General features: G+C 46.6%; 1 protein-coding gene across 4 annotated transcripts in view; it reads right to left on the bottom strand.

The window, feature by feature from the left end:
• Positions 1-18,530, bottom strand: part of stxbp4 (syntaxin binding protein 4) — a 192,159-nt gene that overhangs the window by 140,103 nt on the left and 33,526 nt on the right. For all 4 annotated transcript variants that reach the window (XM_059653591.1, XM_059653589.1, XM_059653592.1 and 1 more), the window contains 3 exons: positions 8,703-8,788; positions 6,236-6,365; positions 5,156-5,288 (listed from right to left, as the gene is read on the bottom strand). In XM_059653591.1, coding sequence (XP_059509574.1) covers positions 5,156-5,288; positions 6,236-6,365; positions 8,703-8,788 — 349 coding nt within the window. The remainder of the gene's footprint in view (positions 1-5,155; positions 5,289-6,235; positions 6,366-8,702; positions 8,789-18,530) is intronic.

The following is an 18,530-nucleotide window of genomic DNA, read 5'->3' on the forward strand; positions in this document are numbered from 1 at the left end:
GCGCTCCCTCAGCACTGTCCCTCCGACAGTGCCCGCTCCCTCAGCACTGTCCCTCCGACAGTGCCCGCTCCCTCAGCACTGTCCCTCCGACAGTGCAGCGCTCCCTCAGCACTGACCCTCCGACAGTGCGGCGCTCCCTCAGCACTGACCCTCCGACAGTGCCCGCTCCCTCAGCACTGTCCCTCCGACAGTGCAGCGCTCCATCAGCACTGACCCTCTGACAGTGTGGCGCTCCCTCAGCACTGACCCTCCGACAGTGTGGCGCTCCCTCAGCACTGACCCTCCGACAGTGCCCGCTCCCTCAGCACTGACCCTCTGACAGTGCGGCGCTCCCTCAGCACTGACCCTCCGACAGTGCCCGCTCCCTCAGCACTGACCCTCCAACAGTGCCCACTCCCTCAGCACTGACCCTCCGACAGTGCGGCGCTCCCTCAGCACTGACCCTCCGACAGTGCCCGCTCCCTCAGCACTGACCCTCTGACAGTGCGGCACTCCCTCAGCATTAACCCTCCGACAGTGCGGCACTCTCTCAACACTGACCCTCCGACAGTGCGACACTCCCTCAGTACTGACCCTCTGACAGTGCGGCGCTCCCTCAGCACTGTCCCTCCGACAGTGCAGCGCTCCCTCAGCACTGACCCTCCGACAGTGCGGCGCTCCCTCAGCACTGACCCTCCGACAGTGCCCGCTCCCTCAGCACTGTCCCTCCGACAGTGCAGCGCTCCCTCAGCACTGACCCTCTGACAGTGTGGCGCTCCCTCAGCACTGACCCTCCGACAGTGCGGCGCTCCCTCAGCACTGACCCTCCGACAGTGTGGCGCTCCCTCAGCACTGACCCTCCGACAGTGCGGCGCTCCCTCAGCACTGACCCTCCGACAGTGCCCGCTCCCTCAGCACTGACCCTCTGACAGTGCGGCACTCTCTCAACACTGACCCTCCGACAGTGCGGCGCTCCCTCAGCACTGACCCTCCGACAGTGCGGCGCTCCCTCAGCACTGACCCTCCGACAGTGCGGCACTCCCTCAGCACTGACCCTCCGACAGTGCGGCACTCCCTCAGCACTGACCCTCCGACAGTGCGGCGCTCCCTCAGCACTGACCCTCCGACAGTGCCCGCTCCCTCAGCACTGACCCTCCGACAGTGCGGCACTCCCTCAGCACTGACCCTCCGACAGTGCGGCGCTCCCTCAGCACTGACCCTCCGACAGTGCGGCGCTCCCTCAGCACTGACCCTCTGACAGTGCGGCACTCCCTCAGCACTGACCCTCCGACAGTGCGGCACTCCCTCAGCACTGACCCTCCGACAGTGCGGCGCTCCCTCAGCACTGACCCTCCGACAGTGCCCGCTCCCTCAGCACTGACCCTCCGACAGTGCGGCACTCCCTCAGCACTGACCCTCCGACAGTGCGGCGCTCCCTCAGCACTGACCCTCCGACAGTGCCCGCTCCCTCAGCACTGACCCTCCGACAGTGCGGCACTCCCTCAGCACTGACCCTCCGACAGTGCGGCGCTCCCTCAGCACTGCACTGACTGTATTGCCCTGTACTCTTCGTTCTGGGGGGTTGGTGGAGGGGGTGGTTTGAACCCACAATTTCACAGCTGAACACAGTTGACATATAAAACCTCCTCCCCTCCTAGATGGTGCCAATTGTGGGGTTGTTCTTTCTCATTTTAAGAATTGGAGTGTGGAATAACTAATTTGTGTGATTTTGAGAGAATCAACAACAGTCATTTGAAACAAGGATTCTGGGACTGGAGCTAGTATTTGCAAACAGTGAACCAATTGGCCTTGCTTTAAGAGATAATGGGAACTGCAGATGCTGGAGATTCCAAGATAATAAAATGTGAGGCTGGATGAACACAGCAGGCCAAACAGCATCTCAGGAGCACAAAAGCTGACGTTTCGGGCCTCTCTGATGAAGGGTCTAGGCCCGAAACGTCAGCTTTTGTGCTCCTGAGATGCTGCTTGGCCTGCTGTGTTCATCCAGCCTCACACTTTGTTATCTTGGCCTTGCTTTAAGATGGAGTTGGTGGTGAATAGAAGGGAAGCACTGCCCTCCAGTGTTAGCACCAAGCAATCACATTGCAAGCTCAACAGACGGCACTGGCTTTCAGACACCAAGAGAATGAAAATCTTGCATTTATATTGTGCCTTTAATAGACTCAGGTCATCCCAAAATGTTTTACACTCAGTCATATACCTTTTAAATTCTGTCACAGGGCAATAAATTTGTTCACAATAAGCTCCCACCATGAGAATGAACATACATCTGCAGTTACACAGCAACTCCTTTATTCAGGTAAATTGATAAATTGGATAATTGGCCAAATAATTTGTAAAGATAATGTTGGTTGATGAATTGGCTAGCAAATCAAAGATTGCAGTTTTATTAGCTGGTTATGCTTTGGTATGTCTCAGATAAAATGGAGCAGTGATGAGTTACGTGATCTGCAATGTTCTGTCCAACATGAAGCCCGAGTGGCTGAGTTACCATGGAGACCAGAAACCTAGAAAAGGCTTCACTGAAACCATGGACCATTTCTTTACATGTGAATGCAAGAAGAGAGACAACTATTTTTGTCGGTCCTACAATTCCACCATCCGAGACAAACTGTCAAGGTTGTTGTGGGAGAGAGATGACGGCTGCAGCTGATGGAGTGATCAGCAGGAAGGAGTTTGCTGTGACTCCTGGGAGAGTTACCAGGGAACGAGGAATCTCTCTGATGAAATGGATCCATCCGGTGGGAGTCAAAAACATGTCCCGGAGTGGCCAGGAGCTGAAATCACACAAACTGGCCCTACAGCTGGTTGGTGCTTCAGAAACCATTTGGACACTGAGTCAAACACTTGTAATTGTCACTCTACATACAACTGCAGGAAAGAGGGGGAATGAAACATTTGGGAGTTGGGAGTTAATGAGCTATATTTCTTATGAAACGTTTTGGGTCCGGTGACCCTTAGAACCCTAGTTCTGAGGAAAGGTTACTAGTCCCGAAACGTTGACTCTGTTTTTTCCTCCACAGATGCTGCCAGACCTTCTGAGCTTTTCCAGCAACTTTGTTTTTGTTCCTAGGAATGATAGAACATAGAACATGACAGCACAGTACAGGCCCTTCGGCCCTCGATGTTGTGCCGACCTGTCACACCAATCTCAAGCCCATCTAACCTACACTACTCCATGTACGTCCATAAGCTTGTCCAATGATGACTTAAATGTACCTAAAGTTGGCGAATCTACTACCGTTGCAGGCAAAGAGTTCCACACCCTTACTACTCTCTGAATAAAGAAACTACCTCTGACATCTGTCCTATATCTTTCACCCCTCAATTTAAAGCTATGCCCCCTCGTGCTCGCCATCACCATCCACCCTATCTGACCCTCTGATTATTTTATATGTTTCAATTAAGTCACCTCTCAACCTTCTTCTCTCTAATGAAAACAGCCTCAAGTCCCTCAGCCTTTCCTCGTAAGACCTTCCCTCCATACCAGGCAACATCCTGGTAAATCTCCTCACCAACAATCTGAACTCCCAGGTAGATGCAATGGTTAAGAAGCCACAACAACACCTTTTCATCCTCAGGAGGCTTGGGAAATTTGGCATGGCCATAAGGAGACTCACCAACTTTTACAGATGCACCATAGGAAGCAAGCTATCTGGGTGCATCACGGCCTGGTACGGCAACTGCTCTGGCCAGGACTGTAAGAAACTACTGAAAGCTGTGTAACAGTTCAGACCATCATGGAAGCCAATCTGCCATCCAGGGACACCATCTACATGTCTCATTGCCACGAAAAGGCTGCCAACATCATCAAAGACCCCTCCCGCCCCTGTAATACTCTCTTCAGTTTTGTCAATTTTGCTGCACATTTATTTGTTACAGTAAAATGTCTTAAGGTTTGAAACTTGTTGAATAAATTTTGAAATCAGTCAGTACAGACCCTCCGACAGTGCCCACTCCCTCAGCACTGACCCTTCCACAGAGCGCCACTTCTTCAGCACTGACCCTCCGACAGTGCCCACTCCCTCAGCACTGACCCTCCGACAGTGCAGCGCTCCCTCAGCACTGACCCTCCGACAGTGCGGCGCTCCCTCAGCACTGACCCTTCCACAGAGCGGCACTTCTTCAGCACTGACCCTCCGACAGTGCCCACTCCCTCAGCACTGACCCTCCGACAGTGCAGCGCTCCCTCAGCATTGACCCTCTGACAGTGCGGCGCTCCCTCAGCACTGACCCTCCGACAGTGCGGCGCTCCCTCAGCACTGACCCTCCGACAGTGCGGCGCTCCCTCAGCACTGACCCTCTGACAGTGTGGCGGTCTCTCAGCTACTGACCCTCTGACAGTGTGGCGCTCCCTCAGCACTGAGAATGTGGCACTCTCTCCGACATTTCCATGCTTCTCCAATTCTGGCACGTTGGTAATTTATATTGGTCTGCTAGGGTCGACTGAGTCAGTTGCCAAAGCTTTAAAGTTTGCTCCCTGAAGCTCTCTACCTCCCCTCATTCTTGATAAGATGCTCCTTTTTTGAATAACGTTTTCATTCGCTGCTCCAATAGTAGCTCAATGTCAAAAATTGCTTGCTGGCATTCCTTTGAAGCACTGTGAGACCTGGACATCTGACTAATTTAAAACTGTCATCCAAGGACATCTTAGGGCAATACAGTGGCTCAGTGGTTAGCCCTGCAGCCTCACAGCACCAGGGACCTGAGTTCAATTCCAGCCTTCAGTCACTGTCTGTGTGGAGTTTGCACATTCTCCCCATGCCCTTGTGGGTTTCCTCTGGGTGCTCCAGTCTTCTCCCACAGTCCAAAGATGTGCAGATTAGGTGGACTGGCCATGCTAAATTGCCCATAGTGTTCAGGGATGTCCAAGATAGTAGATTAACCAAAGCAAATGTGAGGATAGGGGTCTGGTGGAGGGTCGGTACTGACATGAGGGAGCAAATTGCCTCTTTCCACACTGCTGGGAGTCTATGAATTGCAATTTGTTGTTGTTTTTCTGGTAAGTCCCCAAAGGATCAGAATTTAAATGGAGATCATTAAGTGAAATGAAACAATGCACGGTCGATTCCCGTTAATTCAACTTCACAAATCTGCCTGTGGTAAAACTGAATATTTACATATTTTTAACTTAATAATGTCCGTCAGCACTGACCTTATGGCAATCTCCTCCTGGTATCACTTCCTGAACACACACCATTGGTCCGTCAGGCTTGTTGGTCCCACCCACAATGTTCAAGCCAAGGCTCGTCACTTTGGGAATAGAGATTAGCTGAATAGGAGAGTTCCTGAATGAAAAGTGGAAATCAACACATATCAAACTCTCTGCTTGTAATCGGATGATCTTTAGATTCAGGAGCGTCACCAGGAATGTTCAAACAGAAGGAGGCCATTCAGCCCATTGTGTCTGCACTCGCTCACCAAACTGGCAACTCACTTTGTGATATTCTCCCACTTCTGAATGCAAACCTACACATTGTTCCTCTCCAGATAACATGCAATTTCCTTTTGAAATCCTCAATTGAATCTGCCTCATTGCATTCTCAGGCACTGCATTCTGGGTCTTAAGCAGTCATTGCTTGAAAAAGTTCCTCTTATATTGCTTTTCTTAATTCTATCAGTTAGCTCAGTTGGCTGGATGGCTGGTTTGCAATACAGAGTGCTGCCAACAGCTTGGGTTCAATTCCTGTAGCAGCCGAGATTACTGTGAAGGTCCTATCTTCTTAGCCTTGCCCTCACCTGACACTTGGTGATCCTCAGAATAAATCACCACCAGTCCTCTCATTCTCATGACAGAGCAGCCCTACGGTCTGGTAAGACTGTGGGGACACTATAACAATAATTAGACTAACAATGCAGATAGGATTATTCTAAAGAACTGAATGGAATCCTGGTGAGAAAACCACTTGAGTGCTGTGTACAGTTTCAGTCCCCACCCTTAAGGAGAGATAGACTTGCATCGGAAGCAGTTTGCAGAAAGGCCGATTCCTGGGATGACAGCATTGTCTTATGAGCCATTGGATTAGGAAGATCAAGTCAACAACAATTTTCCATATTATCAGGTTGGGAGACAACTCCTCAGTCAGGCAGCAGATATCACAGTCCACTGCTCAGTGCTAACAGGAACAGCATTTGACAGAGAGAGTGAGATAGGAAAACTGACCCACAAGGGCCTAGCCATTAGATTCTCTACAGGAAAAGCACAGAACCTGCTTGGTGCTGTGGAGGTGATTACCTTATCGTTGTTACTGCTGCCATTGTAGTGACAATCCCACCGTTGGTAGCCACAATATCTTTCGGGCTTAAAAGCTGCGGGCTCGGGGAGCTGGATAAGGATGTCGATGACGTGCTCTCTAGATGTTTACCTGAGTGAGACAATGAGAACATCATTGAAAGGCTTTCTGTTTTGAATGTTTCTGAATTTTCTGAAGAAGGGTCTAGGCCCGAAATGTCAGCTTTCCTGCTCCTTTGATGTTGCTTGGCCTGCTGTGTTCATCCAGCTCTACACCTTGTTATCTCAGATTCTCCAGCATCTGCAGTTCCTACTATCCCTGTTTTGTATGTTTGTGGTTTCTGCTTTGTTTGTCTTTGTGCACATGACCTCAGCTTCACCAATTCTTGCCCTTGTTTGCAAATCCCTAGAGGGCTCACTACACACTCTGCCTGCAAAAACAGAATTACAGAATTATCACGGTGCTGAAAGAGGTCATTCATCCTATCATGTCTGCACTCATTTTCCAAGCTGTTTGACTTTGTGCCTTTTCCCCTTAACCCTGCACAACTCCCTTACCTCGGAATCCCAACTACACACACCCTCCTCAAACTGTGATCCATCTAATCTCATCTTCCCCATTAACCATGAGCAGTAAAACCTCAGCATCATGTCCTGCTCTCTGAATCCACCTTCCTGAATACTTTCTCCTTTTTTTCCTATCTCTGATGTCTCCGTCCACACCTGTCCCCTCTGATCCACCCCATGTCCTACTCAGAAAGCCTTCAATCTATTCCGAAGCCCCTTAGGATGTTGGCAATTTGAAGGCAGATATCAGAGGTCCAAGTTCAAGTCCCACCAGTCTTAGAGGTGTGTCATAAGTATGTCCAAGCAGGTTGATAAAAAATATTGGTAACGCATATATAAACCTCAGCCGTTGTCTGAGAAAACAGATGGTAGAGTCACCCTGGATTGCTCGCTCACTCTTCATTTGGTCAAACTCAAAGACAGCAAATACACATGGTAGCACCATATCAATGATTCAGGTATTTTCACAATTCGTAACATCACCCACTTCACTCTAGAACAGCCAGTTCAGTTGCAAACTGGCCAGAACAAGTGATAAGAGATAATAGGAACTGCAGATGCTGGAGAATCTGAGATAACAAAGTGTGGGGCTGGATGAACACAGCAGGCCAAGCAGCATCTCAGGAGCAGGAAAGCTGACATTTCAGGCCTAGACCCTTCATCAGAAATGGGGGAGGGGAAGAGGGTTCTGAAATGAATAGGGAGAGAGGGGGAGGCAGATCGAAGATGGAAAGAGGAGAATATAGGTGGAGAGGATGAGAGAGTTGCAGAGGGAATGAGATCCCCTCAGGTTTGTCTGGAGGGAGGAGGGTAACTTCTTCAGGTTAGGTATCCTTAGAAGAGGCTTCGCAGTGAGGTTAAAATTATATCAGAGATAATAGGAACTACAAATGCTGTCGAATCCGAGATAACAAGGTGTGGAGCTGGATGAACTGATACAATACAATTTTAACCCCACTGCAAAGCCTCTTCTAAGGATGCCTAACCTGAAGAAGTTACCCCCTCCCTCTGGACAAACCTCAGGGGATCTCTTTCCCACTGCAACTCTCTCGTCCTCTCCACCTATCTTTTCCTCTATCCATCTTCGATCCGTCTCCCCCTCTCGCCCTATTTATTTCAGAACCCTCTTCCCCTCCCCCATTTCTGATGAAGGGTCTAGGCCCAAAACGTCAGCCTTCCTGTGTGTAAGGACAAGTGATAATGCAGCGTATTTTCCCACTTTTCTGAAATGTCTGGTCATGCTTGTGTGCTGCTTCCCAATAGTCAGTCTCCATAAGTACTATCACAATGATCTATAATAGTCAGCGTTTACAATACACATCTCAAGTAATGTCCTGTTCTGGATTGTTTTACATTAGAACAACATCTGATTCTACAAAGTACTGCACTGATCCAGAAAAGGCATGATATCCCATGGTACAGGCACACAGATCTAGAAGATTGGAAATATACTGGAAGAAATTAGTGATTTGTTGTATAAACCTTCAACGCAGTCTCTTTCATACAGTGCTCTCTATATTTATAGATTGAAAATCCTCTTTGTCTTAAATAGCTTGATAGCACAGAGGGATAATCTAAAAGATTCAATTAATAAGCAGGACTGTAATGAGTGGTGATTTTTTTTATTCGCTCATGGGAACTGGGCATTGTTGGCTGGCCCAGCATTTATGGTCCATTTCTAGTTACCCTTGAGAAGATGGTGTTGAGCTGCCTTCATGAACTGCTACAGCCCATGTGTTGTAGGTTGACCCACCGTGCCATTAGGGAAGAAATTCCAGGGTTTTGACAGCAAAGGAACGGCAGTATACATCCTGACCCGCAAACTGAAGGCAAATCAAGAGGATTTTCAATCTACGACACTGTAGTGTCCCTTAGTCAGACCCCTTGAGCCTGTGATTCTCACCACCAGCATGGGGAGTAGGTGAGCTGCGTGCTGATCCAGCATTACTGTGGGAGCCGTACTTCTCCATCAGTTCCGCAAATTCCTTCCTGAAAGGACAAGGTAGCAATTAGAGCTGAAAATACCTGCTTTACTTTCCCTTCACCCTCTGCCCCAAACTCACAACATCTCAAACACACCGAGAAATCTGCAGTGCTTGTCATTTTGATTCCAATCTGAGAGCATACAGCAGGATGTCTTATCACTTGCTAACAACCCTGCTCACAACTTGGCCCATGAAGTCTGTTCTGGTATCTGCCTAAACAAGTTAACCAGTTCTGATGAAAGCTTATTCACTTGAAATGTTAACTTTTTTTCTCTGCAGTTTACTCCCAGCAGTTTCTGCGTTTATTATACACAGTTTTCACAAGTCCAGTCCATGAACAATGTCAGGCAGGTTCCCAATGCAGGGTATTATAGCCCCGTCTGATCCTGCCATCAAACTACATGATGATGGGACAGCAACACGGAGTAGGAACCCTGACCGAATCTTCCTCTCCTTAGCTCAAGCCTGTTGCTGAAGGCCAGCCTCCAATCTGGCTGAGATCAGGGATTAAATTGGTGACACTTCTGGCTGAGTAAAATGTAAAGGCAAGGTTGTCATAGTCCCAGGGGACCACAGAGCAGCTCTCTCATTAGAGAGATAACTGCCAGTGGTTTAACCTGTTGGTTACCACACCTCAGGCGAGGGGAGAGGTTGATAAGCTCAGACCTTCACGGTAATCTCAGCCATTAATGTGACCATTAGACTATAAAATATAACGGCAGAATTAAGCCATTCAGCCAAATCTGCTCCATCATTCAATGATGCCTAAAATATTTCTCAGCCCCCCTCTCCTGCCTTCTCTCTGCAACCTTTGAACTCCTTACCATCAAGAACTTATTCAACTGTATCTTAAATACACTGAATGACTTGGCCTCTGCAATGAGTTCACAGATTAACCACCCCCTGGCTGAAGAAATTCCACCTCATGGTGCATTTTGAATGTGTGTCCAACTGCACACCACATGTGGGTGAAGAGCCTGCTAATTTGCTTCTGTTTACAGCCTGCACGGCTACCTCTCAGTACACAGTCTGTTCATTGACAAGTCCTCAACATTGCCTCCACAGGACAGCACTCAGGATTGCCTCAGGTTGAGATTTCAGAGGAACTCAGAGGAAATTTGGGCCCAGGCAGTATCACAATCCACTTATGATAGTACACTGAAACTTGAGGCCTCCCATTCCCCGGGTCCTCACAAAACTTAACGATTTAATCAAATTATTCCAAGTCTCCCAGTTTAATTGACAGAAAACACTGACCACGTTTTTGTTTTTAACGAGAAACTACCATCTATTATAATGAAGTCAGTTTTAACAAAAAGAAAACAAGATCTGAAGTATCAATTTATAACTCTGCTAGCTTAAGCTTTATTCCCTTTCTAAAGTGGTGCACACACAGCCAAACAAATCAACAAGCACAGATGTTATGGGTGGAGGAAAAATATTAGAGTCATAGAGATCTATAGCACAGGAAAAACCCTTTGGCCCAAAACTGCTCTGGCCAAAAGCAATCCACTAACTATTCTAATCCAATTTTTAGCATTTGGTCTATAGCCTCATATGCCTCAGCATTACAAGTGCACATCCAAATATTCCTTAAATGATATAATGGGTTCTGCCTTTACAACTCTTACAGACAGTGAGCTCCAGATTACTATCACCCTCTGAGGGAGTGCTTTTTTCCCGACATCCCTTTAAACTTTCTGTCCTATACCTTAAATCTCTGCCCCCTACTGACCTATCCATCAAGAAGAAAAGTTTCTTCCTGTCTGCCCTATCTATGCCCCCTAACATTTTATATATTTCAATCTCCTCTGCTGTAAGCATAACAACCCCAGTCTGTCCAATCTGTCTTTATTAGTGAAGCTCTCTGACCCAGGCAACATCCAGGAAAATCTTTTCTGCACTCTCTCAGTGCAGTACTGGGGAAACACAGTTCCATAGCATCCGTTCAGAGGGTATGACGAAGGTCCCTTTTACTTCTTCCAAATCCACTGATCGCTGAACTCCTTATTTCCAGATCCTTTCAATTCGTTGTTGAAAATGCAGTGCAGTCGATACATTAATTGTTCAGTCTTTCAGTCAATGGTTACAGGGAACAGCTTCCAGCGAATGGTGGGGAGATCAGTTATTTCACTGTGCAAAGGTGACAACAAGAGAGAGAGAGTTGACTCTTTTGAAGCCTGGAGACTTATGTCCCTGTACTATTCGCACAGATGCTGTCCAACCGATAGAACTGTGGATGCTGTAAATCAGGAACAAAAACAACGCTGCTGGAGACGCTAAGCAGGTCTGGCAGCATCTGCGAAGGAAAAGACAAAGTTAATGTTTCGGGTCTGGTTCTGAGGAACCTGAAACGTTAACTCTGTTTTTCCCTTCGCAGATGCTGCCAGACGCGCTGAACTTTTCCAGCAACTTTGTTGCTGCCTAAATGCTCAGGAGGCAATCAGAGAGTTGTTACCATGTTGATGAGTCCTGACCTTCAGAATGATTCCTGACTGCACAAACCAATTAGCAATCTGTCTCTGGGCAAAGCCTGCTCTGCACACACCCACAGTGCCACAGCAGCTTACATATCTTTCATGGCTGCTTCAGCAACACCAACAGTAGAAACAGTCATGATTCTGCCTCCTTATTCTTCTGTATCTTTGATTGTGGGCTGAAACGGGAAAAGAACAGTTTTAAAAACCCAGGGTCATTGAAGGACTGCAGCACATTTCAGAAGCAAGTAGCCTGTCACTCTTGTAAGCTTTGCTTACACTGTTGTGTGTTCAAGCAGTGTCAGAGGGTGGGGCATGTTTGCAGCCAAGGGGTGTGTACAAGTAGAACTTCGGTTGGCAGCAAGTAGCTGATTGATCTGTGGAATAGTGACCAGTTATCGATGACAAAGGCTTTCTGTCTACCAACCAACAATTCTGCAACAGTGGAGCAGCTTAGAGGTGTGAACCTCTGGGAGTGCGAAGGAGCAGTCTTTGCTCTGCAGTAAAAAGCATCTTCAGCATTTCCCCTTTCCAGTCTCTGTAGGCAATGATTTTTAATTAAGAAGCCAAAGACTTTTGCAAGTGTTGAACAGTCACCTTGCACCTCAGAGATTTTACAGCAAGGAAAGAGGCCCTATGGCCTATCATGTCACAATAATCATCAAACATCCACCTATTCTCATCCCATTTTCCAATACTCGACTCTAGTCTTCTCTGAGTCATAGAGTGATATAGTGTGGAAGCGTACCCTTCAGTACAATTTCTCCATGCTGACCAAATTTCCCAAACTGAACTAGTCCCAATCACTTGTGTTCACACCCATATACCTCTGAACCTTTCCTATTCATGCGTCTGTCCAAACTGAACTGGTCCCATTCACTTGTGTTCACACCCATATACCTCTGAACCTTTCCTATTCATGTGCCTGTCCAAACTGAACTAGTCCCATTCACTTGTGTTCACACTCATATACCTCTGAACCTTTCCTATTCATGTGCCTGTCCAAACTGAACTAGTCCCATTCACTTGTGTTCACACCCATATACCTCTGAACCTTTCCTATTCATGTGCCTGTCCAAACTGAACTAGTCCCATTCACTTGTGTTCACACCCATATACCTCTGAACCTTTCCTATTCATGTGCCTGTCCAAACTGAACCAGTCCCATTCACTTGTGTTCACACTCATATACCTCTGAACCTTTCCTATTCATGTGCCTGTCCAAACTGAACCAGTCCCCTTCACTTGTGTTCACACCCATATACCTCTGAACCTTTCCTATTCATGTGCCTGTCCAAACGTCTTTTAAATATTGTAACTGTACCTACAATCACAACTTCCTCCGGTGATTCATTTCACATACGAGCCACTGTCTGTGTGAAAATGTTACCCCTCAGGTGTCTTTCAAATATTTCTCCCTTCACCTTAAAATTATGCCCTCTAGTTTTGAATTCACCCACCCTAGGGAAAAGATGTCTCTTCACCTTATCCATGTCCTTCATGATTGGAAGACACAGTGGCTCAGTAGTTAGCACTGCAGCCTCACAGGACCAGGGACCCAGACTCGATTTCATCCTCTGGTAACTGTCTGTGCAGAGTTTGCACACTCTCCCCGTGTCTGCGCGGGTTTCCTCCGTGTGCTCCAGTATCTTCCCACAACCCTTCCTGCTCCTCCGATGCTGCTTTGCCTGCTGTGTTCATCCAGCTCCACACCTTGTTATCTTTGCCCAGAACATTACTTGGTTTTCTGAATTAATAACTTAGTGATGATAACATTGGGCTATCACCTTCTGTATTCAGAACATTTGTGTCGGACTCTGAGCTACTAGTGATATTACTATTACACCACAGCCTCCTGCTAACAAGGGTTCAGTATGTGGAGAGGGAAGACTAAGAAGCAGTCTTCTGATCAGCACAAGGAATCGCCCCAGTAAACCCAGTGGATAGGAGCCAATCTCCTGCCTCCCCAGCTGCTCCCCCTCAACACCCAGGAGATTGTTCTCCTGTCTCTGTGTGTACATGCATGGGTGTAAGGGGAAGTTTATTAGGGTGTTTTAGTTGTAACTAGCATACTTGAGTGCTGACAATTCATATTTGTTGTCTATAGCTAAAACCTGTCTGTTTGTAATAAATAGTTAATTCTTGTTCAGTGAAACCCAATCTGCGCTTTCTGTTAACCTGGTTATAAAAGACTGGAAAACAGAGGAATTTTGCACACTTCTTTGATTTTTTTTGTGACAACTTAAGGAATAGTGGGACATGATTTCTGATGAACTACCCCCAGCGAGGTGTAACAAAACACAACTCTCAATGGATTATACCTTGTTTTTAACAAATCCATCAACTCCTTCCAATGTGATAATGGGAACTGCTGATGCTGGAGAATCCAAGATAATGAAGTGTGGAGCTGGATGAACACAGCAGGCCAAGCAGCATCTCAGGAGCACAAAAGCTGACGTTTCGGGCCTAGACCCTTCATCAGAGAGCTTCCCTGATGAAGGGTCTAGGCCCAAAACATTAGCTTTTGTGCTCCTGAGATGCTGCTTGGCCTGCTGTGTTCATCCAGCTCCACACTTTGTTAACTCCTTCCAATGTCCCTGGTTTAAGACAATCATCTTCCCATTTTCTCCAAATTACAAAATAAAGAAAAATAAAAACAGATGATCTTTACAACATATGGTCAGGCCCTGGCACTCACCCGAGTGTAAAGCTATGGCAATTAGCCCTACTACTTTGTAATACTTAAAAACAGCTGAAGGTTAAGGGAACAAACCCTGACACTCATATTCTCTCACTGCTGTCATATGCCCTCAGGTCTTTGACAGGCAGTGTCTAGTTACATACTGGAAATGATGACAAAATCTTTGACATTGCTGGCCTGAGATCGAACAGAAAGGTGCACTATGTTCCCATCACAGAGTTTCTCTAAGCTAAGATGCAGCATTAACATTTCATACTGAGGAACATCTGCAGCAGAAAAAGGGCAGATGGGGAAAGTTTGGTTTGATCATCGTTGTCAAGATAATACATACCAGACTTACCCAATTCGATTCCCTCCACGTGACATCAAGAAATGGTTAGAGGCGCAGGACGCTGCAAAAGGTATGGAGCCTGAAAACATTTTGACGACATGGCTGAAGATTAGGGATCCAGAACTTATTGCTGTCCAAGTCAAGCTGCTCCTGTACAATTACAATAGTGGCATCTACTTGCCAATATGGAACATTGCCCAGGTATGTCCTGTACACAAAAACAGGACAAATCCAATCCAGCCAATTATTACCCCATCAGTCTATTCTCGATCATCAGTAAAGTGATGGAAGGTGTCAGTAACAGTGCTATCAAGCAGCACCTGCTCAGCAATAACCTGCTCAGTGACGCCCAGTTTGGGTTCTGCCAGGGCCACTCAGCTCCTGACCTCATTCCAGGGTTGGTTCAAACATGGACCAAAAGAGCTGAATTCAAGAGGTGAGATTAGAGTGACAGTCCTTCACATCAAGAAAACATTTAATTGTGTGTGGTATCAAGGAGTCATTTCAACATTAGAAGATGGTTGTGGTTATTGGAGATCAGTCATCTCAGCTCCAGGACTTGGAGTCATCAAGTTGTACAGGATGGAAACAGGCCCTTTGATCCAACTTGTTCATGCTGACCAGATATCCTAAATTAACCTACTCCCATTTGCCAGCATTTGGCCCATATGCCTCTAAACCTTTCCTTTCCATAGACCCATCTTGATGCCCAGATGCCTTTTAAATGTTGTAATTGTACCAGCCTCCACCACTTTCTCTGGCACCTCGTTTCATGCATGCACCACTCTCTGCATGAAAATATTGCCCCTTAGGTCTCTTTTAAATCTTTCCACTCTGACCTTAAACCTATACTTTCTTAGTTTTGGACTTCTCTAACCTGGGAAAAAGATCTTGGCTATTCACCCCTCTGCCACCGATGCTCCAGGGAAAACATCTCCAGCCTATTCAACCTCTCCCTTTAGCTCAAACCCTGCAACCCTGGCAACATCCTTGTAAATATTTTCTGCAGCACATTTTGACGAATTGAAAGCAGAACTCCAAAGGACATCTTCAGCTGCTTTATCAATCACGTTCCCTCCATTATAAGGTCAGTAGTGAGGATGTTCGCCGATGATTCCACAATGTTCTGCACCATTCGTAACTCCTCAGATGCTGAAGCAGCCCATGTCCACATGCAACAAGATCTGGACAATAACCAAGCTTGGGCTGGCAGCTATCGAGTAACATTTAAATTGCATAAATGCCAGGCAATGACCATCTCCAATAAGAGACAACCTCACCATAGCCCCTTGACATTCAATGGGGTGACCATCACTGAATCACTATTAACATTCTAGTGGTTACTATTGACTAGAAACTCAGCTGGACTTGTCACATAAAAGCAGTGGCTACATGAGCAGGTCAGGGGCTAGGAATATTACGGTGAGTAAGTCACCTCCAGAGTCCCTAAAGCCTGTCCCACCATCTACAGGGCACAAGTCAGGAGTGTGATAGGATACTCCCTACTTGCCTGGATGGGGGCAGCTCCAACAACACTCAAGAAGCTGAACACCATTCAGGACAAAGCAGCTGCTTGATTGGCATCACATTCACAAGCATCGACTCCCTCCACCCACTGACGCTCACCAGCAGGTGTGTACCATCTACAAGATGCTCTGCAGAAATTTACCAAAGATCCTCAGGCAGCACCTTCCAAACCCGTGGCCACATCTATGTAGAAGGACAAGGGCAGCAGATATATGGGAACACCAACCTGACTTGGAACTATACATGGCCACCCAAGTGGACAGGGTTGTTAAGAAAGCATATGGTGTTTTGGCTTTCATTAACAGGGGGATTGAGTTTAAGAGTCGTGAGATCTTGTTGCAGCTCTATAAAACTTTGGTTAGACCGCACTTGGAATACTGCGTCCAGTTCTGGGCGCCCTATTATAGGAAAGATGTGGATGCTTTGGAGAGGATTCAGAGGAGGTTTACCAGGATGCTGCCTGGACTGGAGGGCTTATCTTACGAAGAGAGGTTGACTGAGCTCGGTCTCTTTTCATTGGAGAAAAGGAGGAGGAGAGGGGACCTAATTGAGGTATACAAGATAATGAGAGGCATAGATAGAGTTGATAGCCAGAGACTATTTCCCAGGGCAGAAATGGCTAGCACGAGGGGTCATAGTTTTAAGCTGGTTGGTGGAAAGTATAGAGGGGATGTCAGAGGCAGGTTCTTTACGCAGAGAGTTGTGAGAGCATGGAATGCGTTGCCAGCAGCAGTTGTGGAAGCAAGGTCATTGGGGTCATTTAAGAGACTGCTGGACATGTATATGGTCACAGAAATTTGAGGGTGCATACATGAGGATCAATGGTCGGCACAACATTGTGGGCTGAAGGGCCTGTTCTGTGCTGTACTGTTCTATGTTCTATGTTCTATGCCTTCGCTGTTGCTGGGTCAAAATCCTAGAATTCCCTCTCTAAGGGCGTTGTGGGTCTAACTACAGCAAGTGAACTGCAACAGTTTAATAAGGCAGCTCATCACTACCTCCTCAAGGGCAACTAGAGATGGGTAATAAATACAGGTCCAGCCAGCAATGTTTACATTCCACAAGCATATACATAAAAATAAGTCATGGGTCCAGGATATTGCCCACACACTCATCTATCAACAATGACAATGTGAACCTGCAAATTTTTGATAGCTTCATATATTTCGGTTTCAGAATCCCCAGTAATCTGACACTTGAGTCTGCACAGCAAAATCGGCAACTGTTTTGTCCGGGGCGAGTCAGAGTGTGGAACTACAACAACGTGATAGACAGCATTAAGTTGTGAGTTTAAGACCACAAAAAATAGGAAATGGAGTCCACAGTTTTGTCCCTCAAGCCTGCTCTGCCATCCTATAGGATCATGGCAGATCCAACATTCCTCATATTCACTATGCTCTATTTTCCCCGTAACCCTTGATTCCCCGACCTATCCATCTTAGCCTTAGACATACACAGGGATTCTGTGCCCACTGCTCTCTGTGGTGGAGACTCACCCTCTGAGAGAAAAAAAATCCTTCTCATACCAGTCTTAAGTTGACGCACCTTAATTTCTGTATACATTCACAGGATGAGGCCATCGCTGACCAGGCAGCATTTATTGCCCATTCCTAATTTCCCAGAGGACAATTAAGAGTCAAACACATTGCTGTGAGTCTGGAGTCACATGTATGCTAGACAAGGTAAGGATGGCAGTTTCCTTCCTGAAAGGGCATTAATGAACCAGATGGGTTTTTCCCAACAATTGACAATGGATTCATGGCCATCATTATATTTTAATTCCAGACATTTATGAAATTCAAATTCTACCATCTGCCATGGCGGGATTCAAACCTGGATTCCAGAACGTTATCTGGGCCTCTGCATTAATAGTCCAGCGAGAATACCACTAGGCCGTCGTACCACCCCCCCAACTCTCCCATGAGTGAAACAACCTCTCAGTATTTACCCTGTCAAACCCCCAAAGAATCCTACATGTTTACCAAGTCTGGATCCTCAGCACACTCCTCTGCAGTGGTGAGACCATGACAATACAACTTGGGCAGGCAAAGAGGTTGAACAGTTTCAATCTTTGTTATCACAGATGTCTCTACAGAGACCTTGAAAGGATAAGGTCACCAACTCAGAAGCACTGTAATAGGCTTGAAGACAGATGTAAGAGGCAGGTTCTTTACTCAGAGGCTAATTCCATCAGCACCTTCTTAGACCGCTGTCTTCCACTGCATTAAACAAGGCAGGGACTGCTGTGCCTGAGTGCAGCTTCTGAGTTTTAACAGGAAATACCGATCATAGAGCTGACCAGCCAGAAGGTGGACACTTATTTACTTGCTAATAATCAAAGATGACTGCCTAAGGGTGGTCACATTAGCGTCAACAAAGCTAGGGCTGGCTGCTGAGAGGGTTAAGTTTAATATGCTTTGGACAGATTTGCAAAGCTATTTCATAAAAGCACACAAACCATCAAATTAATTTCACTTTGCTTTTTTTCCTACATTTTAATCCCATAAATCAACAAATAATCTGTTCCCAAAACAGTAGAACAATGAGTAAAAGGTTGTCAGGTCAAAAGCAAATTTTCTCCAAATACAAAAATGTTAACAAGACTACAAGACTAGCAGATTTCTAACACAGGTCAGAAATATCAATTCTGCTGTTATTTACTTAGAGTACAATGTTTCAAACTGCTTCCCATTCACTCACACTGGATCAA

This window comes from Stegostoma tigrinum, chromosome 22 (genome assembly GCF_030684315.1).
Source record: "Stegostoma tigrinum isolate sSteTig4 chromosome 22, sSteTig4.hap1, whole genome shotgun sequence".
Taxonomy (NCBI): Eukaryota; Metazoa; Chordata; class Chondrichthyes; order Orectolobiformes; family Stegostomatidae; genus Stegostoma; species Stegostoma tigrinum.